Source organism: Rhagoletis pomonella, unplaced genomic scaffold (genome assembly GCF_013731165.1).
Source record: "Rhagoletis pomonella isolate Grant_MI unplaced genomic scaffold, Rhpom_1.0 Rhpom_scaffold_00011, whole genome shotgun sequence".
In the NCBI taxonomy this organism is placed as follows: Eukaryota; Metazoa; Arthropoda; class Insecta; order Diptera; family Tephritidae; genus Rhagoletis; species Rhagoletis pomonella.
Genome location: NW_023458565.1, coordinates 16,909,645 through 16,928,573, shown reverse-complemented (window position 1 = coordinate 16,928,573; position 18,929 = coordinate 16,909,645). Strand labels below are relative to the sequence as shown.

The 18,929-nt window shown below is 36.5% G+C and overlaps 3 protein-coding genes across 3 annotated transcripts; 1 reads left to right on the top strand and 2 right to left on the bottom strand.

Moving 5' to 3' along the window:
- Nucleotides 1-691: 691 nt before the first annotated feature.
- Nucleotides 692-1,831, bottom strand: LOC118747238. The gene has a single exon (XM_036481224.1). It carries the CDS (start codon nt 1,829-1,831, stop codon nt 692-694), a length of 1,140 nt encoding a protein of 379 aa, XP_036337117.1.
- Nucleotides 1,832-3,921: 2,090 nt separating this feature from the next.
- Nucleotides 3,922-5,061, bottom strand: LOC118746945. The gene has a single exon (XM_036480938.1). It carries the CDS (start codon nt 5,059-5,061, stop codon nt 3,922-3,924), a length of 1,140 nt encoding a protein of 379 aa, XP_036336831.1.
- Nucleotides 5,062-6,727: 1,666 nt separating this feature from the next.
- Nucleotides 6,728-7,642, top strand: LOC118747192. The gene has a single exon (XM_036481180.1). It carries the CDS (start codon nt 6,728-6,730, stop codon nt 7,640-7,642), a length of 915 nt encoding a protein of 304 aa, XP_036337073.1.
- The last annotated feature ends 11,287 nt before the right edge of the window (nt 7,643-18,929 follow it).

Here is an 18,929-nt window from a genome sequence, read left to right as displayed (position 1 = left end):
CATTAAAAATAACCATAGGCTGGAAAAGAGTAACGAAGTGGTGAATGCGACTAATAAGGAACACTGATTTTACAAGTGGACATTTTGACCACAAAAAAAAAAGTTAGACAGCTGTGCTGCTGATCTATCTGAGTTGTTGTTGAGATAAAAATAGTTAGTTGTTTTAACTAAACTATTTTCTCAGTGTAAAATTTTTGGTAGCGCTAGGCATGCGTGGCTCAAATGGTTTTATATTAATCTGGTAAGAATATTGACGCGCTCGGTTCATGCGCATCCTCTCAGGCTTGCCGGCATTTTTCTTTCTACATATCCTCTTCTATTAAAAAAGGAATTATATTGTATCTTAAATAAATCAACTCTAAAATAATGTGATCGTTTATTTTATAAGTAATTTTTAATTTAGTCTAATGATGGGTTCTAATCGAAATTAGGACCCCGTCTTTCCTTAAAAAAAAAGATTATAGAAATTGGTTAACGTGATCCAAAGTTATGCGGTAACATGCGTACAAAAAAATATTTAGAGGAATTGATAACCTCCTCCTTTTTCGAAGTCGGTTAAAAACTAAGCATACTGAATCTGCTCGCATGCATTACTCTCCCAACTGAAGATATATTTATTAAAACTGCATAAAAGTAAGGAGTTCAAATACATAGAAATCTTTTTTTCAACAAATAATTTTTTCAACCTAGGCTAAGCCTTGCGGTAGTAGACGCCATTAGTACCCTCGAAAACGTTAAAGTGATCGGCGACCAAGTGACATGATTTGCTCATTTCTCTACTAAGTTTAGCTTCTTCGGTTGCCTCCTCGATACGCTCGAGACCTTGCAGTAATTTCTTCTGCTTTTCTTTCGAAAGACATGGACCTGTACGGCTGCAAGTTTGTGCGATTTTACGCTTTTTGATTTCCTCAATTTTAACACTTCTTTCCGGCGCAATCAGGATAGGTCGTTGTGTGCATGTCAGCTTGCCTTTGCACGAGAGACAACAATTACTTTTGCCCGCAAAGGCAGTTGCCTTTAGGCATGCGGATTCTTTCTTTAGAGTTTTGCAAATATTTTGAATTCTTTCGATCTCAGTATGTATGTACCTCTTCAATTCTGGTAGAACAACTTTATAAATCTTCGCATCGAGCATATCCTGCAGCTCTTGCATAGCTTCCATAAAGAGGTGTTTTTCAATGACAATAAGTTTGCTTAGCTTTTCGATTTCTTTTACCAGCACCTCTATATAAGCCAAACGCTCGCACTTCTCCGCCAGGCGGCGGCTATAATCCAACACTTCGACATGCAATGCCTTTAAACGTTTTCTCATATCAATAATTGGTCCCATTAGTGGTTCTTCAACGATTTGCTTGCTCTTTTTAATGAAGTTGTAGTCTCTTAAAAGCAGACAATGCAATTCGCTCTGAGGTTCTGGTTTGTCGCAAAAGCTCTCGCAAGCTCCACAAAATGGCTCCCAATTCTTCTTTGCATATGTTTGATTATGTTTTTCATTGCAAGTACGTATGTGCTCAATATGCTCTTCCAGCTGCTTGGCCAGATTATCATGGCGTTCCTCCAAATGCCGTAATTTTTTCAACTTCTCCGAAATCAATCCGACGTTTTCTACATTAAAGGGCAGTGGTGATATTCTGCTCTTGCGCAGAATGGATTGCAAGCAAGCGCCATCTCGCCTATCGATTTCCACCTTTTCGTATTGGCAGTCGAGTTTTTTCAGCAGTATATCGAACAGGCTATGCAGAATCGATAGATTAATACTGGAAATTTTCGGGGTTCCCAGTGCCATTTGCAGCATTTGTTCCAAAGTCACTTCAATATGCGTTGTGGTCATTTTGTCTGGGAAAGAGGCAACGCTTTGACATGCAAACATTTTCGAAGTCAGATGTAATATTAAGCAAAATTAATGGTTGTGATTTGTGCCATTTCCTGCGCTTCAACTTTAATATTTTGAGTGAAGATAAGTTTTTTGATAATTTGAAATGATTGTTGCCAGAAAAACCAAATTTGTATCGAATAAATATGCCTTATGCTGAGTTTCGGCCGAAAAAAAAATTCACCCGAAAGTTTCTATTCCGCCCATAAAGAAATTCATGAAAACCAAAAGTGAAAAGTCAACCGGTTCGGGGAAAATTAAAGTTATGATAAGTCTGAATACCACATCCTTACTGCTCTGAAATATGAGAATTCGACCTCAAAATTTTGAAAACTTGTTTAAGTGCTTCCACCGCCTGTGGCTTTACTCAGGATTACAGCTGACGGCGGTAAAGCGGTCCTTTTAGCTCGTTACAATCAAAATCAAGAAGATTCTTTGCAATGACCTCTTTAGTCCACCGAATTTTTTTACTGCGGATTTCTAGCTTTAGCGTTCTGAAGAAATTTCATTCGGACTCAGTGCCATCCTGAGCCGACTTCCACTTAACATAAAGGCGCTGCCTACCGACCATATCATGCCAAAGACCGGGATATTTCCAAATCAGGCAACCTCACCCAAATGTTAACATTTTGTAGAAATATTTTCGTGAAAATCTTAAAATATAATCTGTCTTATCCTGGGTTTCGCCTGAAAAAAAGTTCACCTGAGTATTTTTCTTGCACCCATAGTAAGTACATTGAAACAAAAAGTTAAAAGTAAATATTAAACTCATGACAAGCCTGAATAAGCTTAATAATTCTCATGGAAAAGCATTATCGATTTTTTTTTTGTATGAAGAGGGTTGCACCCTAATGCACATTCATACGTTCATAGATACTAGGGTGATTGGCTCGGTTTTAAACGATTTTGAAACCTTGATTTTGTGAATACCAAGTAAACCAGAAACCGAATTCCAACGTTTGCTGTCGCTAATTTTGATTGCCAAAAATCTGCAAGAGAATGGCAGGTGCGCCTAATAACAGGCATCATCTATGTTGTTGTTGTAGCGGCTACAGCTCCAGCGGCTTTTAGGCCCATTGATTTTCTTTTATAGAATTTTGGCGACACAAATTTAGCGTAGCAATTGCTAGAATTTCACTGCAGCTTCAAATATTGATTTTATTGGAAATGGAATTAGATGGACCATTTTTACTAATTCTATAGCTTGGTGTTAATTTGTGGACACTTGGAAACTCATAGTTACAGAATTCAGCTCGAGCTCTCAAGCAAATTTACAGCAAAGGCAATGTACGTCTTCGGGCAGAAGAAATAAAGAAAAATATTACCCTTGTGAGCTGGAAACGAAACTTTAAGTGTGAATTTTTAACTTTTTTTTTAAATTTTACTTGTAATATACTTCGGAAAAAATTTCGTTAGTGATTTCTAAATTACGGCTACACCTATTTTTATGTCACATTGCAATTTATAGTAATTATTTATTACTGTTTAGAAAATATGTAAAATAAAACAGTTTTATCTGAGTTTTTCCTAATTTGAAACTGGCGAAGCGGTTTTCGGAAAACGGCGAATAATAGGACACCCTAGTTCAAACCTTTCAGTACTCTCTTTGCAGGAATTTAATTTATTTAACCGATTATATTTGTCTTTTATTTTCTAATACAAAAATAACCGGTATTTTCCCCAATCAATTTTTTTCGGAATATAAAACATTAAATTATTTCGCATTCGGTTTAAATTTTTTAAAGCTTTCGCACTATTTTCAAGATCTTTCGGGACTTTTCGAGATCCTACCATATTTTTCCGCCTTTTTTTGATTCTCATAGGAATACTTTTTCGTAATTTTTTTGGGATACTTCGATATTTTTCAGTATCAGAAAACCTTCGGAACCGGTACGCAAAGGCAGATTAACAAATTTTGTTTTAGTTGATCAAGATTTTTGAAAAATATAGAATCAAAAATTTGTTTGTATTATAAGAAAAATGTTTAAGAAATATATGTACGCAACTTTTAAAAAATATTTACTTCCCAAAATTGATCTTCGCAGCGTTTAACCCTTGCGGTATGTTAACCCATCGGTGCCTTGTAGGACATCTAAACTCTCAAGACACGTAGCCTTACAATCAGCTATTGAAACAATATTAGCAGTTAACAATTCGGCTTCAGCATGCCGCAACCTAATCACTTTGGACACCATATTCGCATTCAAAATCACAGGAGACTGCTCTTTCGTGCATTTGCATACTCTCGGCAAGCGTGTGGGCTTGAAGGCATGTGCATCTGGCAAAATACCTGTCACATGTACACCTTTCTCAACGCAGACTCGACGATCGGCGCACGACAAACAACGTACACCGCTGGTGATAATGCCTGGTGTCTTTGGACAGTCCGCCTTATTTTGTATATTTCTTATATGCCTTTCTACGTAGTTCAAACTGAGCATAACGTATTGTTTCAGTGCCTGGATTTGTACTTTATCTAGTTTGGAGTCTAAGATGTCCTGCACTTCCGCCATTGTATGCAGAAACCTGTTATTATGTTTTTCGATTTCCGAACGTAGCTTATCAACCGCAAGCAGGCAGCCTTCAATCGTGGCCAATTTATCCAAATTGGCTGCGGCATTTACAATCAACGCATTCATATCATCATTGAGCGCGGCGATCTCCTGCTCAAATTCAAATAGATTCAAAACCATGGGCTCTGCTAAACGCCGCTGTAGCTTCATGAGAAAGTCAATGTCGCCAGTTAGCGCGCAAGTAATCTCTCTTTCCTTTTCACATGGAATGCATTGACTTTCCATCTGTGTTGTGAATTGTTCCCAGTCCTTGATGTTGAATTTTATTTGTGGCAGATGACTGAATTTTTTCGCGACTTTTATGTGTTCATTGAGCTTGGCCTCTATTTTGTCCACGGACTTCTCTAGCTTGGCAATAACTTTCAATTTCGGTGCAATTACGATCAGCTGCTTGTCGTCAAAGGTTATCGGTGTTGACTTCGATTTATTTAACAATTCTGCTAAGCAATCAGATTCTACGCCGCAAATCGAGACTGTATCATCTTGGCAGCCAAGCTTTTTGAGTATCACATCGATTAGGCTGTGCAGAACATGTACACTTGTAGTGGTCAACTCTGGCGCACCCAAGGCAATTTTAGTCAGCTCTTCTAATGTGAATTGTGCTTTAGGCGCCATTTCCAGGGGCTGCTAAATGGTGCTGCTCTTTAGTTTTCTAGAATCTGTTTTCTTTTTTGTATTATGTATGCGCTCATTTATGTTTCTACGTGAATAGGTGATGACTGAAAGGTTTGATATTTTTATTTTTGATGGCTTCATATACGACTATCATGATTATATTATTAAATCATGATTGTGGACCATGATTCAATTATTAAAGGTTTTGTAAGTAGCTTTTTTCTAAAATTTGGCACTCCCACCCACAGGGATGGTTTATGGAAGCAGGGGAAAAAGGGGAAGAATTCAATCACACTTCCTAAAATGGGAGCTAAATTCCATAAAAAGGTGTGGATAATAGTGAATGGTGGTATTTTAAAACAAAAACGAATTTGATTTAATTATTTAATTTAAACAAGCCCGATTGTTATTGAAAATAAATATTTCTATGTATATACCAAACTCGCGTACGTCAGATGGCGCATAACTCGAGAATGGATGGTCCACTTTCAGCTTTTTTTTTGTTGTATTTGTTTGACAGATGATGGATATGAAGAAGCTATTTGTTTGTGGAAAATATGCAGTATTTATTAAACAAAAAAAAAACGGCAAATAAAAAAATTTGGAGCTTACGTTTCCTTCGCGGATATGGCTCGATTGTTTCGAATATGGTAATTCGAATTCTTTGATGTCGCACTTTCAATATTCTGGGGAGACTATACAACTGTCAGAATATTAACCATTCGCCGGGTTGCCCGAAAAAAAAATTTGAATGATTAAAAATATCAAAATATAAAAAAAATATAAAAATATTCGCCATAAAAAGGCGTTTGCATTGTTCAACTTTGCATTCTACTTTCAAGTAATCGCTTTCAACAAAGTTGGTCGCCCGCCAGCCAACATTCGCCTCGTGCGTAAACCTTTTAAGTGTGCAATTACATACATCGCGCCATTGACTAAACCGAGCTGTCGTGTGACGATTGGGCCTATGGATGCGGTTTGGCAATATTATATTGCATCAAAGCCTCATTCGGAGACACCAGGAGTGTGTTGTGGAGGACAATACCTAAATACCTTCGTTGGCTCATTTACCAAAACCATTGCATGCTTTACTTTACAGCGACTTGGCAGAATCAAGAGGTCTCCACGAATATCGACAAATATATTTCGGCATTTAAGAGAATTTCGTCTCTTTAGCCTACATTGAATTTCTGTAGTCCAACGATGCTCACACATTTTGTCTTGTTGGCGCCAGCGAATGAAGAACAAACATTTCTTCAAATTTAAAAAGTAAAAATTTCACTACTAACAATTTAAAAATGTTCTTAAAACTTGCAAAGATATTTGGAAAAGAAATATCACTGTTTTTGTTTTTAGGAGTATGGTGGGAGTGTCATTGATAAAATTAGAGCGAGAGAAAGTTTTTCTTACAAAACCTTTCATTATTGAATCATGATTGTGGACGATGTGTTTTTACAAAAAGCTCTTTTTCATTTAACAAATTAAATGGGGCCAATTTGAACGTAATTTAAGACGCAGTTTGGTTTTTTGGGGTGACTGAGCTTTTTAAAAGCCCCTTTCACTGTCCTCTTTGAATATCTAAATTTCAATCAAGTTTCTTTATAATCAAAAACATTTCTGCTGTAAATATTTTTTTCAGTAATTCACACACAAATCAAAAACAAGGATGGTTCCGCTTCCAGAAGGCCATTTTACATTGCAACAATTGGCAAACATTGCACTTGGTGGCGAATGTTTGACTAACGTGAATACCATAGTATTGCATAGCTTACTCAATCTTGTATTAAAGAAGTTGAATTGTCAAAACGAGAAAGTATCGATTAGTGGCTATGAGGCCAAACAAATGGCTGAACTCTTACAAATAGCCAAAATATCGCCAATTAGTTTCACTGAGCAAAAGTTCGATACAATTATGGAAAGATTCGATAACTTGGAGGAATTGGAAAAACGACTCGAAGTGGCAGATGAAAATTTGAAAGAACATTTGCTGAGCGTTCGTCGCTATTTGAGCAAAGTTGAATCTCTGGAGCCATGTCGCTTCGACGAAGAGGAACACTATGAACTGTGTGAGGATCTTTGTAGCACACTCGATCCAGATGTAAAAGTTGCCTGCGACGCTTTGCGACAATCGTCCTTTCTCAAGAATATATTGCTACGCATGTGTCATCCGATCGTTAAGGCACATTTTGCTATTGAAGACAAGTTAACCACACTTGAGTCAGAAATTTTTTCATTAAAACATCGGTTGGACAACAATTTTAATGCCTTCGGCCTCATCGATAAAGTGGAACTTGAGCTTGGACGGTGCCACATCGAATTCGATAGATTGCATGCAAGTTTCATGAAAGCTTTGAACGAAATACAAGACATACTCGATGCCAAGGTGAACAAATGTCAAATGCTGCAGCTGAAAAACTATATATCCGAACGAATAGATGTAATTTATGAAAAACTGAATAAATTGGCGAGTGAAGGTCGTTGCAAGCGCGCTTGTGCTATCGTTGTCGAAGATGCGAAATCCCCATCCATTACGAAGCAAAAACAGAAGAGCAAGTGTGAATGTGCGGGTGTAGAATACTAAGCATCAGGTGAAAAAAAGTTGCGTTTGGAATCACAGGGCCGCAAATCGTAGTATATGGCGGTTTAGTACTCATAAAAAACAACTAGATATGTACATTAGGGTGGTCGTTAAAAAAATAAAATGAACGATTTTTTTCAGTATCACCCTTTCAATCAGTAACACCACTGTCATAGATATCACACATAAATGTTGGTCCCCATCGGAGACGATTAAGGCGAGTCGCAAAGCGGTCAAAAGCCAGATGCCTCTAAGGACTCAACAAATTTAAGTTATGTTTTTTCATTTAATGCCCAAGACTGATACTACTAAAGTCGAGGATATCTCATATAAATTTTTGTCTCGATTGAAGTCGGTTAAGACGTCGTCATAGGGTAGTCTGGCCACACATCGACGTAGGGGTTGTGGCTTAGGAAATCTGATGTGAAAATTTGTACCACCCTAATGTACATTTGTATATGTGTAAGCACTTGTAATCGATATTTAGCTGAATATAAACTTGGTTAGCTCACGACGATTTGAAAAATTTTCTGCTACATTTTATGTAGCATTTATGTGAAAATATGCTGGTCGATATTTATTTATATTTTAAACTAGCTTTTGCCCGCAGCTTCGCCCGCGTGATGTAATGTAATATAACAAAGAAGGAAACAAATCATTTCACTACATAAATATAACAACTTTTATTAAAAAAAGTTTAGCAATTCAAATTGATGACATCTACTGCTATACATTTCGTAAACAACGTTTCGGGAGTTATTGTCTGGGGCATGTAGGGTAAGTATATTTGTAGCTCTCGATACACGTGAGAAGCCAACGTAGTTGTCCGTGCGAGAAACATGGAATGCCCAGATGTATTCCTGCAACTTTAAGTGTTTATCTTATCCATGGCTTTTTAATTGTTTTCGCGATGGCAAGTTTTAATGGAAATTGCAATCAATATGACTGGCACCCCAACCTTTAATTGCAGTTTGTGGGACGGCACCTCTGACAATTCTTAAGAGTTTAGAAACTCTATAGGATATATTGTTGCATCATCATTTGCCATTACTGTATCAACAGACATGTGCCTCACCAGGCAGTTTGCCATGCGGTCCTCACCGATCTCAAGGAGTTCTTGAGCAAAGAGCCCGGACTCTATCACTGGATATTGGTTGTGAGGTTCAATATTTCCACCTTTGTACACAATTTCGGAGCATTGATGTATATCCTTATCTCCCTGCCGCAGTGACACACTTGATGACACGTAGCATCTGCCGAAAATCGCCCGCGAGCAATAGGACTACCTCACCCGTCAGCAAACGGCTGCCGCGGATATCTTGCAAGCTTCGATTGAGTGCCTCGGCTGTCTGCTTGTGTGACATGGTACATTTTCCGAAACTATTAATTTGCATAGTCGCACAATGGCCCCGCCATTATTGTTTTGCTAATGTTGTAAGTTGATGTTGAAGCCGAGTATGCAGCGCTTCCTCCGCTAAGCAAGGCGCATATATCCCTGAGGAAGCAAAAACGAATGCAAAGCTTTTATCCTTGCCCAACTATGCCAGCTCCCCCTGGTGCGTCCAAGAAATAAAGTCCCATTCTGCGCCCTCCACGCGGGTCGCATTGCCAGAAGAGGGCATTTTCCCCGTTTTGCGAGAACTTTGAACAAAAACAGGATGGCGGGAATAATAGACCCGTCCATCAGCATTTATCTCCAATCACAACTGTGGACGGGAGCAGAAAACGAAATTCGCATTCAGTCGATCGTGGCTCAGAACCGGCAATGCCAGGGCATTTAAAAGAAAGATGCAAGTAAGCGAAACAGGCCAAGGAAAAAATTGAAATAGCTTCCGAAAAGCGAATGACTTCCGTCCACTAATCGGCAGGTACGGTTACCACATCAAGACCGTGGCGTGCCTACAACGAGTCCAAAGATCTGTGGGTGACACTTTAAGACGAGATTGAAACGCGGCTGTATTAATTGATCATCGACCAGGTCATGGCAGATCCGGATGTCACCTCCCCCGATTTGACTTCGCGGGGTTAATTTGCTTAAGCACCAACTCTTTGAGGCCTTCCTTGAGAACAGCTCGATAAGTAATGTTAATGCTTGAGAGGGCTTTAAGCTCAAATTTGTCACTGCCAAGTACGATCCCCAGGATTCTGAAGGCTTGTATATTGTTTTATAGCATGAATTATAACACACGAGAGAATTGAGCGTTTGTGGAACGGTAATTTCGGCCAAGCCTAAGTGAAAAGTTTTCTGTAACACATTGTGACCTGCCCATTAGTTTTAGTGTAGGAAGACGTCAACTCGTTCAGCAGCCCTTGGTGTAAAACTGAGCTTTATATAAATAACTACTACGTTTACTGCAATAAATCGGAGGAAAAGTTTATATCTTGCGTAGTGGCTAAATCTCACCATACCATATCTTTCTTATTCTTCCCCATAGCTCACCGGACTTAAATTTCTAAGATGCCCGAAGCAGCTAATGGTACCATAATGAAATGAAAATGCCCCACCGACATGATTTTTCGCGAGTTAAGGATTCCGAATAGGATAAGAACTTTAACTCCCAGCACTGAAGTCTCTCATAGATGAACACGTTGAGTTTCTTTTCGATTATCACTAATCTGTAAGTTTGTAATTCGGTTAGCATCCCAACATTCAGAGGTGGAAGTGCTCGAAATAATGCTAATTGTTAGTTGTGGTAGTGGAAATCTTGTTCAAGTAGAAAACTGGTGGATATCTGAAACTCCTGAGATCATACAAAACCTTCTCCAAGTAGAAATTTGGAGAAAACTTCTGACCAAATGTTTTGTTGGTGTCCAGAGTCCAATTTGCTTCTGCAAGAAATCTGAGGAAATTATTTCTTAATCAATCAAAACGGCAATAGTTGTTACCTGTTTCTTTCAGAAGTCCTTCGACACCACTGAAGACATTTGTTGTCCCTCCTAGAACTTCTAAGTACTTGGCTTTCATTAGATGGTTGGCCATGGTGACCTTGCCTTAAACGGCAACACAAAAGCCTTTTTGGTGTAAGAGTGACATCTAGCGGTTTCTGGATATATGCAGACAGCTGGTTTATGTAGAACCTAATCTAACAGAGCCTACCAATAACCACCACCAGTCAGACTTGACTGAGTTCACTCATGCATATGTTAAGTCTATGTTAAGGATAAAAGTCCTACTTTTGCTTGAGGATGAAGAGCTATCTGAAGGTAATCAACTTTCATCTCTGCCCAGGGTTGATTGGATGTAGAAATCTTTCCCATATAGTCGAAGCTGTTTTAGTCAGAAATGAATCTACATAAGTACTATGTGCAGACGCCTTTATTTTGGTGCTGAATGTATTTGGGCCAGCAGGGCTAGCACTCCTTTTGAGTTATCGTGTCATCTTAGGATACATCTTATTATACTGCATTTTATTCGTTGATTCAAGTATACATACATAAGTATATATATGTAAATATGCCTCACAATCGGTAATAACAATAAAAAAAGAGCGCCACAAACGAGGATGCGAATGATTATAACAAAACTTAAAATCCAGCTGTGCTGGCAGTCATTGTGACAACATCAACATTAACAACGGCAAACTGCCGGCAGAATGTCAACAACATTCAAAACCAACTAATAAGAACATGACACATTTACGAAAAGCCACATTCATTCACTTTGATTGAGCCGATTTTCGGAATTTGCATGCGATTTCAATGCAGAGAAGTGTTAAGCCGAACAACAAAAACAAAACAAACACTATTGAACAAAAATGTATGCCAAAATTTTGATTGAAATTTTAACGCAGCTAAGATATTAATTAAGCGCGAAAGCAATTCCAAATTCTTTCTTCTAAAATGACACTTTTTGAATTATAAAAAACAAAAAAAAAAAATAAGCCAAGCTTTTTTACTTACCTACATGTGCATACACATGTTCATACTTATGTCTGTTTTATAGAAATTATTTGCACGAAAAATTCGTTTAAGTTTGCATGATTTGTGAATCAAAGGAAAATGAGATTAGTGCCATGAAGGTTTGCCCTTTTCAGATTAAACTCAACTCACAACATGAGCTTGGATAGCGATTCAAAGATTTTGGTAAAGTCGCGCAAACATGGGCAAAGTTAATGAAATGAAAACGAGAGGCCACATAAGACATACGGGTACTGCTATGCACATGGTCGCTCAAGCAAAAATCTACGTATGGATGTACATTAGGGCGGGCTGAAAATCCGATATTTCTTTTTTTGTTGCTAATAGCAAAAATATGGTGCATTATGCTCTTAACAATATATGTGCAAAATATGAAAATTTTCGTTCAATATCTTATGCTTGCGCAAGTCAATCAAAGTTCAAAATAAAAAAAATAAAAATTGTTTCTTAACTTACCTTGATGGCAAATTTTTGATTTCTCTACAAAAAAGGTCTACATACAAAATTATGCAGCACTAATTATTTCGAAGATGATTGCAATTTTAATCAAACAAATTCCAGATTGTTTATATTAATAAAATATTTGTGTGTGAAAAACTATAGATAAGTTGATCATTTTGTAGGAAAATTAATTTACTTCAGAAATGTGCCTATATTTCGGAAATAATTGCGATTTTTGTTACAACGGCGGTATTTCGTCCATGTACAAAATATTTATGGGTGAAAAATAATTAAAAAATTACTATCTCCAAGACACACGAAACAATCAATACACTCAAAAAACTATGGGTCAAATATATTAAAGCTGAGACTTTAGTTTTTTTCTCTCTGATTTTTTTTAAAGGACTTCGAAATTTCAAATCTATGATTGATTTAAAAAAATTCTTTAAAAATGCGGTGAATTGTAAAATAAAAGTACGATTATAAATAAGAAAATATAAAAGAAAATAATAAAGTTAGACGGACGAAAGCCGAATTTGTGGCCGCGCGTACATTAGTCCCTAACATATTTTTTTTTTGCAAATATAAATTTTCAAGTATATACATTCAAGGATAAATTTTCAAAAGGACATTTTCAATACTTATTCATTCTTATGCATCAAAAAATACCCATGTTGTTATTCTAAATCGCACTGAATTGAAAAAAAATTTTGATTTTATGATTAATAAATTAAAAATTTCTAAGTATGTACTTTAAAAAATCCTGACGTCAGAAAGAAAAACTGAAAATGCAGTTTTATGATGGTTGACCACTAATTTAGCGAAAATTGTTATAAAAAATTTTTTTTTAACACTTTGAACTTTGATTAAATCGGGCGAGCCTAAGATTTTGACCAAAAATTTTCATCTTCTTCCTTAGAGCATGAACAATATTTTTCTATTACCAATAAAAAATTAAAAAAAATCGGATTTTCGACCCACCCTAATGCACATTTCTACCTACATACATACATATTTCTGTATTCATATATCAAACAAATAAATTTATATTGATGCAGTTGAGGACACATTTGATCGGTGGATCGAGTTACGGGTAAATATTTTATCGACCGCAAAATATTGCGAAACTGGAAAAGGAACAAAAGGAAATAATTTAAAGCAATAAGAAATGCATACTTATGTATGTATGTACTTACAAATACTATTTACGTAAATATACGGAGATATATAAATAAATATATACATACGATTTTTTGCACATTTCGGAAGAACTGAAATTTGAGCTTTTCATGAGGCTTTAAGCCAGGCGCAGATCAATGCAAGACAGATGTACATAAATGCATACTTGTCTGCATACATACATACGTACTTATATGTATGTTTGTATAAGCCTAAGCAAAAATGTTTGCCCATGAACGTAGGTATTTGCATACAAAAAAAAGAGTACCTTTATATGTCCCATATAAAATTTATGTGGCCGTAACGTCTTTGTAATATGTATTAACATATTCGATTTAACTAAGCGTGAAATCAAAATTTTCTTCATATCTCCTTACAATAAATATTCGCTGTCAAAAAAGGAGCAGTTTTTTAAATTAAAAAGTGAACAGATGAGCAAAAATTGGTTGGCATCAATTTTTGTTTACTCTTGCTCTTTGCATAGTGTTATTTACTTTGGCTCTAAAAGGAAAGCCTAACCTAAAATGCCGAAAGGGGTACAGATAAGAACAAATTGCGGGGTTTAAGGTACAGCTCAGAAATCAAAAGGGGTATTTTTCGGGGGAAAAATAAAACTAAATTTATTCAACAAAGAAATCCTTTTTTCGCCAATGGAACAACAAAAACGTTCATAAATAAAAATTCAATATCATTTGAACAAAACAAAGTTACACTGGAGTTCAAAACAGAGTGCATGATGATTTTTTTTAAAATCTGCAATGTTTTTCAAGTTATTTTTTTTTGTTATTTTTGGTAAAAATATTTTTCATGCTTTAACCAAAGCCATGAAGTATTCAACCATTTTTATTGAGCTCGAGGCCGTTTTTTAATTAAAACTTATTGTGGAAAAGCAACAGTAATTTGAAGAAATTGTAGAAGTGATAGCTTTTTCGGAAATCACCACATTTCCTCATCAAACTTCTTTCAGTAGGATTCGAACCGACGATCCCACTGACTCAGCCAGTTGCCTACGGACTGTGCTAAGTTCGCCTTGTTAATTCTTGTTGCTTATTTCCACTATTTCACTTGTTAAGCCAACTACAATCAAGCAACAAGAAGTATTAACAAAAACCAACAACCACGTGATCAAGTGAATTACAGCGGAATAGCTGCATTTGATTGTAGTTGGCTTAACAAGTGAAAAAGTGGAAATAAGCCACAAGAATTAACAAGGCGAACTTAGCACAGTGCATAGCCAACTGGCGGAGTCAGTGGTGATCGTCGGTTCGAATCCTGCTGAAAGAAGTCTGATGAGGAAATGTGGTGATTTCCGAAATAGCTATCACTTTTACCATTTTTTCAAATTATTGTTGCTTTTCCACAATAAGTTTTAATTAAAAAACGGCCTCGAGCTCAATAAGAATTGTTGAATATAATTGTTATAAGGCCATAAAAACAAAGCCATAAAGTTAATTCAAACTTTCAATTTTAAAACCAACTCGAGAAAAATGCAACAAATTTCCATAAAGATTTTGAACTTTTAATCTGAATTCATGAATATGCAGTAGGGATGTTAATTTTTCGGCTTTTTCCGATCGTGGGATTTTCGGGATGGCGTTGTCCCAATCCCGAGATCCCGGGATTAGTCCCGGGATTTAGATATGCATTAAATAGAAAAAATTGCTTCTATATTGTTTGAGAAGCTCTTCTACCATGAAATAAATAATAAATAAATGGGTTTGAAACCTATTTTTTTGTTTAAAGAGTCGTTTTTATTTTTTCTCTCTGGATTTATTTTGAAGGACTTTGTAATTTCAAAGATATGATTAATTCCAAAAATTGTTAAACAAATTCAATGCAGTGTAGAATAAAAATATGGGTAACAAATGCAATAGGGAATTTCTTTAGAGTTCAAAAATTTAAATTTTTTGGATTCACAAGGACGAATACATAGGTAATTTTTAAGCTGACAAAGTAAGAAGAACGAAACTCGAGGATGTTATCGAGTTTATATAAGCCCTTAGCATATATTTTTTTCAAAAACATACTACGAAAACATATTACGAAACATATTACGAAATTTCAAGGATACAATTTTAAAATGAAACTTTCAATATTTACCAGCCCTTCTACACCAGAAACTTGAATTAATCTGTTTAAATTCTACAAGATTTCCTCAATAATTTTATACCAATACTTGTTCTCAAAGCACATTTCTCTGAATTTTCAAAATCATTTTTAAATTACTGACGTCAGAGTGAAAAACTAAAAATGCAATTTTACTATTTTTGGGCCATGGATTCGCGAATATATTGATATTTGTGTTTAAAATTTAATATCGCGCGGTGTTATATGTATAATGAGCTAGACATTTATAAAAAAATATTAATTATTAAAAAAAAACGAAATATAGCCAATACTGGTCAAGAAAAGGAGTTTCTATTATTGCCATCAGTACATATTACTAGTCCAGAAAATCTCGGGATTACTTGACAAGAATCCCGGGATTTTCGGGACCTTAAAATGTCCGGGATCCCGGGATTAGCATTCCTAATATGCAGTTACATAGCTCATGAAATTTTAATAAAATAAGTGCAAGTTTTACGCGGCTAAAAATCGCGTAGGTTTTTTAAACTTTTTTGATGGTGGCTTTTTTCCATACAAACATACATACAATGCGCATGAAGAAAATGCGCAAGATCGTTGCAAGAAAACTAAAAAAAATCGATGCCAGTTTTTATAAATTGTATTTATATGAAAAGACCGCTGTTTAAAACTTGCACTCAATTTATTAAAATTTCATGAGGCAGGTAACTACATAGCCAAGAATTCAGATTAAAAAACTTGAGACTTTTTAGCCGGTTGAGACTTGCGCATCATTATATTACATTTACATTGGACCAAAATGCGTGATTTGAAATCAGTCATTTGAAGGTGTTTACACTGCTTGATCCGCATTTGCTTTGACTTCTCATCAAATGAAAAGGGAAGACAAAAACAAAATGTATGTAAACAAACACTACATTTATTATATTGTTAACGCTTTTTGGACACAAAAAGGCAATTATTCTTTGATTAAACTAAAAATGTGTAAAGCTCTTGTATAAATTAACAATTTTTACACACAAATTTCAAAGATTTATTTATTTCGTTGTGTTTGTTTTTTGTTTGAAAAATTCCAAATGTCAAAGACAAACCAAAGCTTTTGTGGAACTTTTGTTTCTGAGTGCGTTCAATAAAATAGTACGGCAATTGGAACGCATTTGTTTCGTGATTTTGTGTAAATGCGTCGAAATGTAAAATTGTGTGTAAAATTGTATGGGCTATAAAATAGAAATTGTCCAAAGACTCAGAATAAACAGTTGAAATTTTAATGCAAATTTGTTGAATTTTCCTAAATTTTGTATTAAGTCTGAAATTGTGATTTATATGACTTTAGTTAAAGCTTAGACGGTATTTTTATAGAAAAATAACAAAAAAGCTCGAAAAATATTACGAATAGTTAAGAAAAAATCAACTCGTGGTTACTTGTTTGAGTCACTGTATTCGTATGTAGATGCAGACTAATTATCGAAAACTTTTCTCGCAGGGTAAATGTTGAACGTACATATGTATAAACTAAGTAGTTGTTAGGCACTTACATAAGTACATTTGTATATTCATTCAAAACAATTCAACTGATAGCAGTGCTAAATTTGACCCGTACGTTCCCCCTCTCCTTCACAGAAAAACAGCTTTTGTAACACACACTCCGATGCAGGCATACATACATATGTATGTATTTTGTTGACTGGGGCAACACAAAAACTTTTTGATTTTTGCACAAATTTCGGTGGTACAACAACCTTTCCCAGCTCCCCACTGCAACAGGAGACGTGGGCTGCTGCTGCTGCTACACATTCCCGCTGCCATTGCTGATCTGGCAAAATACGCTGGAGGAGCTGCAGTTGGCGGGAGCCAAGCGACTGACAATGAGTGTAGTTGTCGAATCCGCGTGTCAGCCTATCAACGCCAAGTGTGGCACTACCACTATGTTTGTTGTTTGTGCCGCTGTGTTATTTGCAACACAGCTTTGGCGATTGTTTGTTGCATTGTTGTTGGTGTTGCGACTTTTCGGTTGTTTGCCATGTGGTAGCAGCAGTATGTTGCACAAACTTTCTACAATTCGTTGTTTTGTGCAAGCAGTAAGTATGTATATGTATATGTGCATACATATGTACGTATGTAAGTATGTCGACATATCGACGCTAAGTGCACATATGTACATACGCACAACAAGTATTGTACATACATATTTTTGCGAACGTGTGCCATTCCCGTAAGCGCACAAATGGAGTGCAGCGAATGAGCTTTTTTGTGAACGCCACTACCCGCATTCGCTCTGTTCGCGCTGTTGGAATTCAGCCAAAGGGCTTTACACGTTAACAATCTGTTCAGTTGAGTAACAATTGCTGTTAGCAAGACTTTTTTGTTTGTTGTATGTATTTTAGCATCTCGTTGTATTTGCGATTACTTTTTTTTCTTCTTTTTTTCTACTGACTGAGTTTCCATAATTCCCGACAATTGTATTGCCATTGCGCTGGATTTGTGTTCTCTGTAACTAAGAGCACAGCTATGTTTGTTGTTCGAGTAGCAATTTGTTTAAATAACTTAATAAAGTTGGCCAAATCGCAAAGTAGATAGCAGTCTTAGCATTGAGCTACTGACCTATAAGGTCAGGCAGACAAAAATCAATAGCGCGGTTCGCAATTCATTGAGTGGGTAGGTAAGAGAAAATTGGCAACATATTTGATTGGATTTAGAATCAGTTATTAAGTTAGTTAGACGAGGAATGCTATTCAAGTCGTTACTAAATACATGTATACATACATTCGTTTTTACATACATATCTCAAAATTTTTGTACGTTAGTCGAGATGAGTCCCTCCTGTTCAGTTTGATGAGAAGTGCAGTGCGTTTTGCGCAGTAGGTGGGCCACGGTATTGTAGCTCTTTCCACCTGCCGTTGGTCACCTTTTTCCAGTGCTAAGAGAAGCGGCGCTTGGTATAGCCCAGCGACAAAATAGCCTATAACCTCTTCTGCTACTTAGAAACCCTAAGCCGACCTGTTTCTGGCTAGCTCGTCGGTCGTTGGTAGGAGATACTTGCATAGCCAAGTACCTTAGTCGCAGCCTGTCTATCCGAGAAGATAGCTTTACTGGTCACAGCTAACTCTAAGACTAAAATAACTTAGCACGCCTCTTTTATGACAAAAGCTTTTGCCTGAAAAAAACTGGCCCAGTTCACTAGTCCTATAGACTTTTCAATTTGCAGTTTAAAAAACCCGCCCCAACCATCTTTGATCCCTCAATCCACATTGGAGCCCTCCGTCGCAATAGACGCTTCGAAGCGTTCAGTAAAAATATCACTTTCCACACCTTCATTGATGGAAACATTATGACGAAGATTTTCTTGAAGAAAAGCGAAGGACAAATGTAGTCAGATTTTTCGCGAACGTTTAGGTCGTTGAAACAGTACTGTATATGGCAATGCCCGTACGTGCGTTCTTTTTACAGACTAAGTTCCAAAGGTGCGTTAAAATTAGGAATATTTCGCTTTGTAGTGCATAATTTTCGCTTGGGCGAAGGGTACCGAAAAGGTGGAATGACAAACTGTACGAGCTTTTTAACGTCATGTTCATAGTCGAGTCGCCCCCCATGGGCGGACAACGAGAGGAAGGGCGCCCACGAACAAAATGTAAGGACCAAGTGCAGAAGGACCTGTCTTCAATCGGTA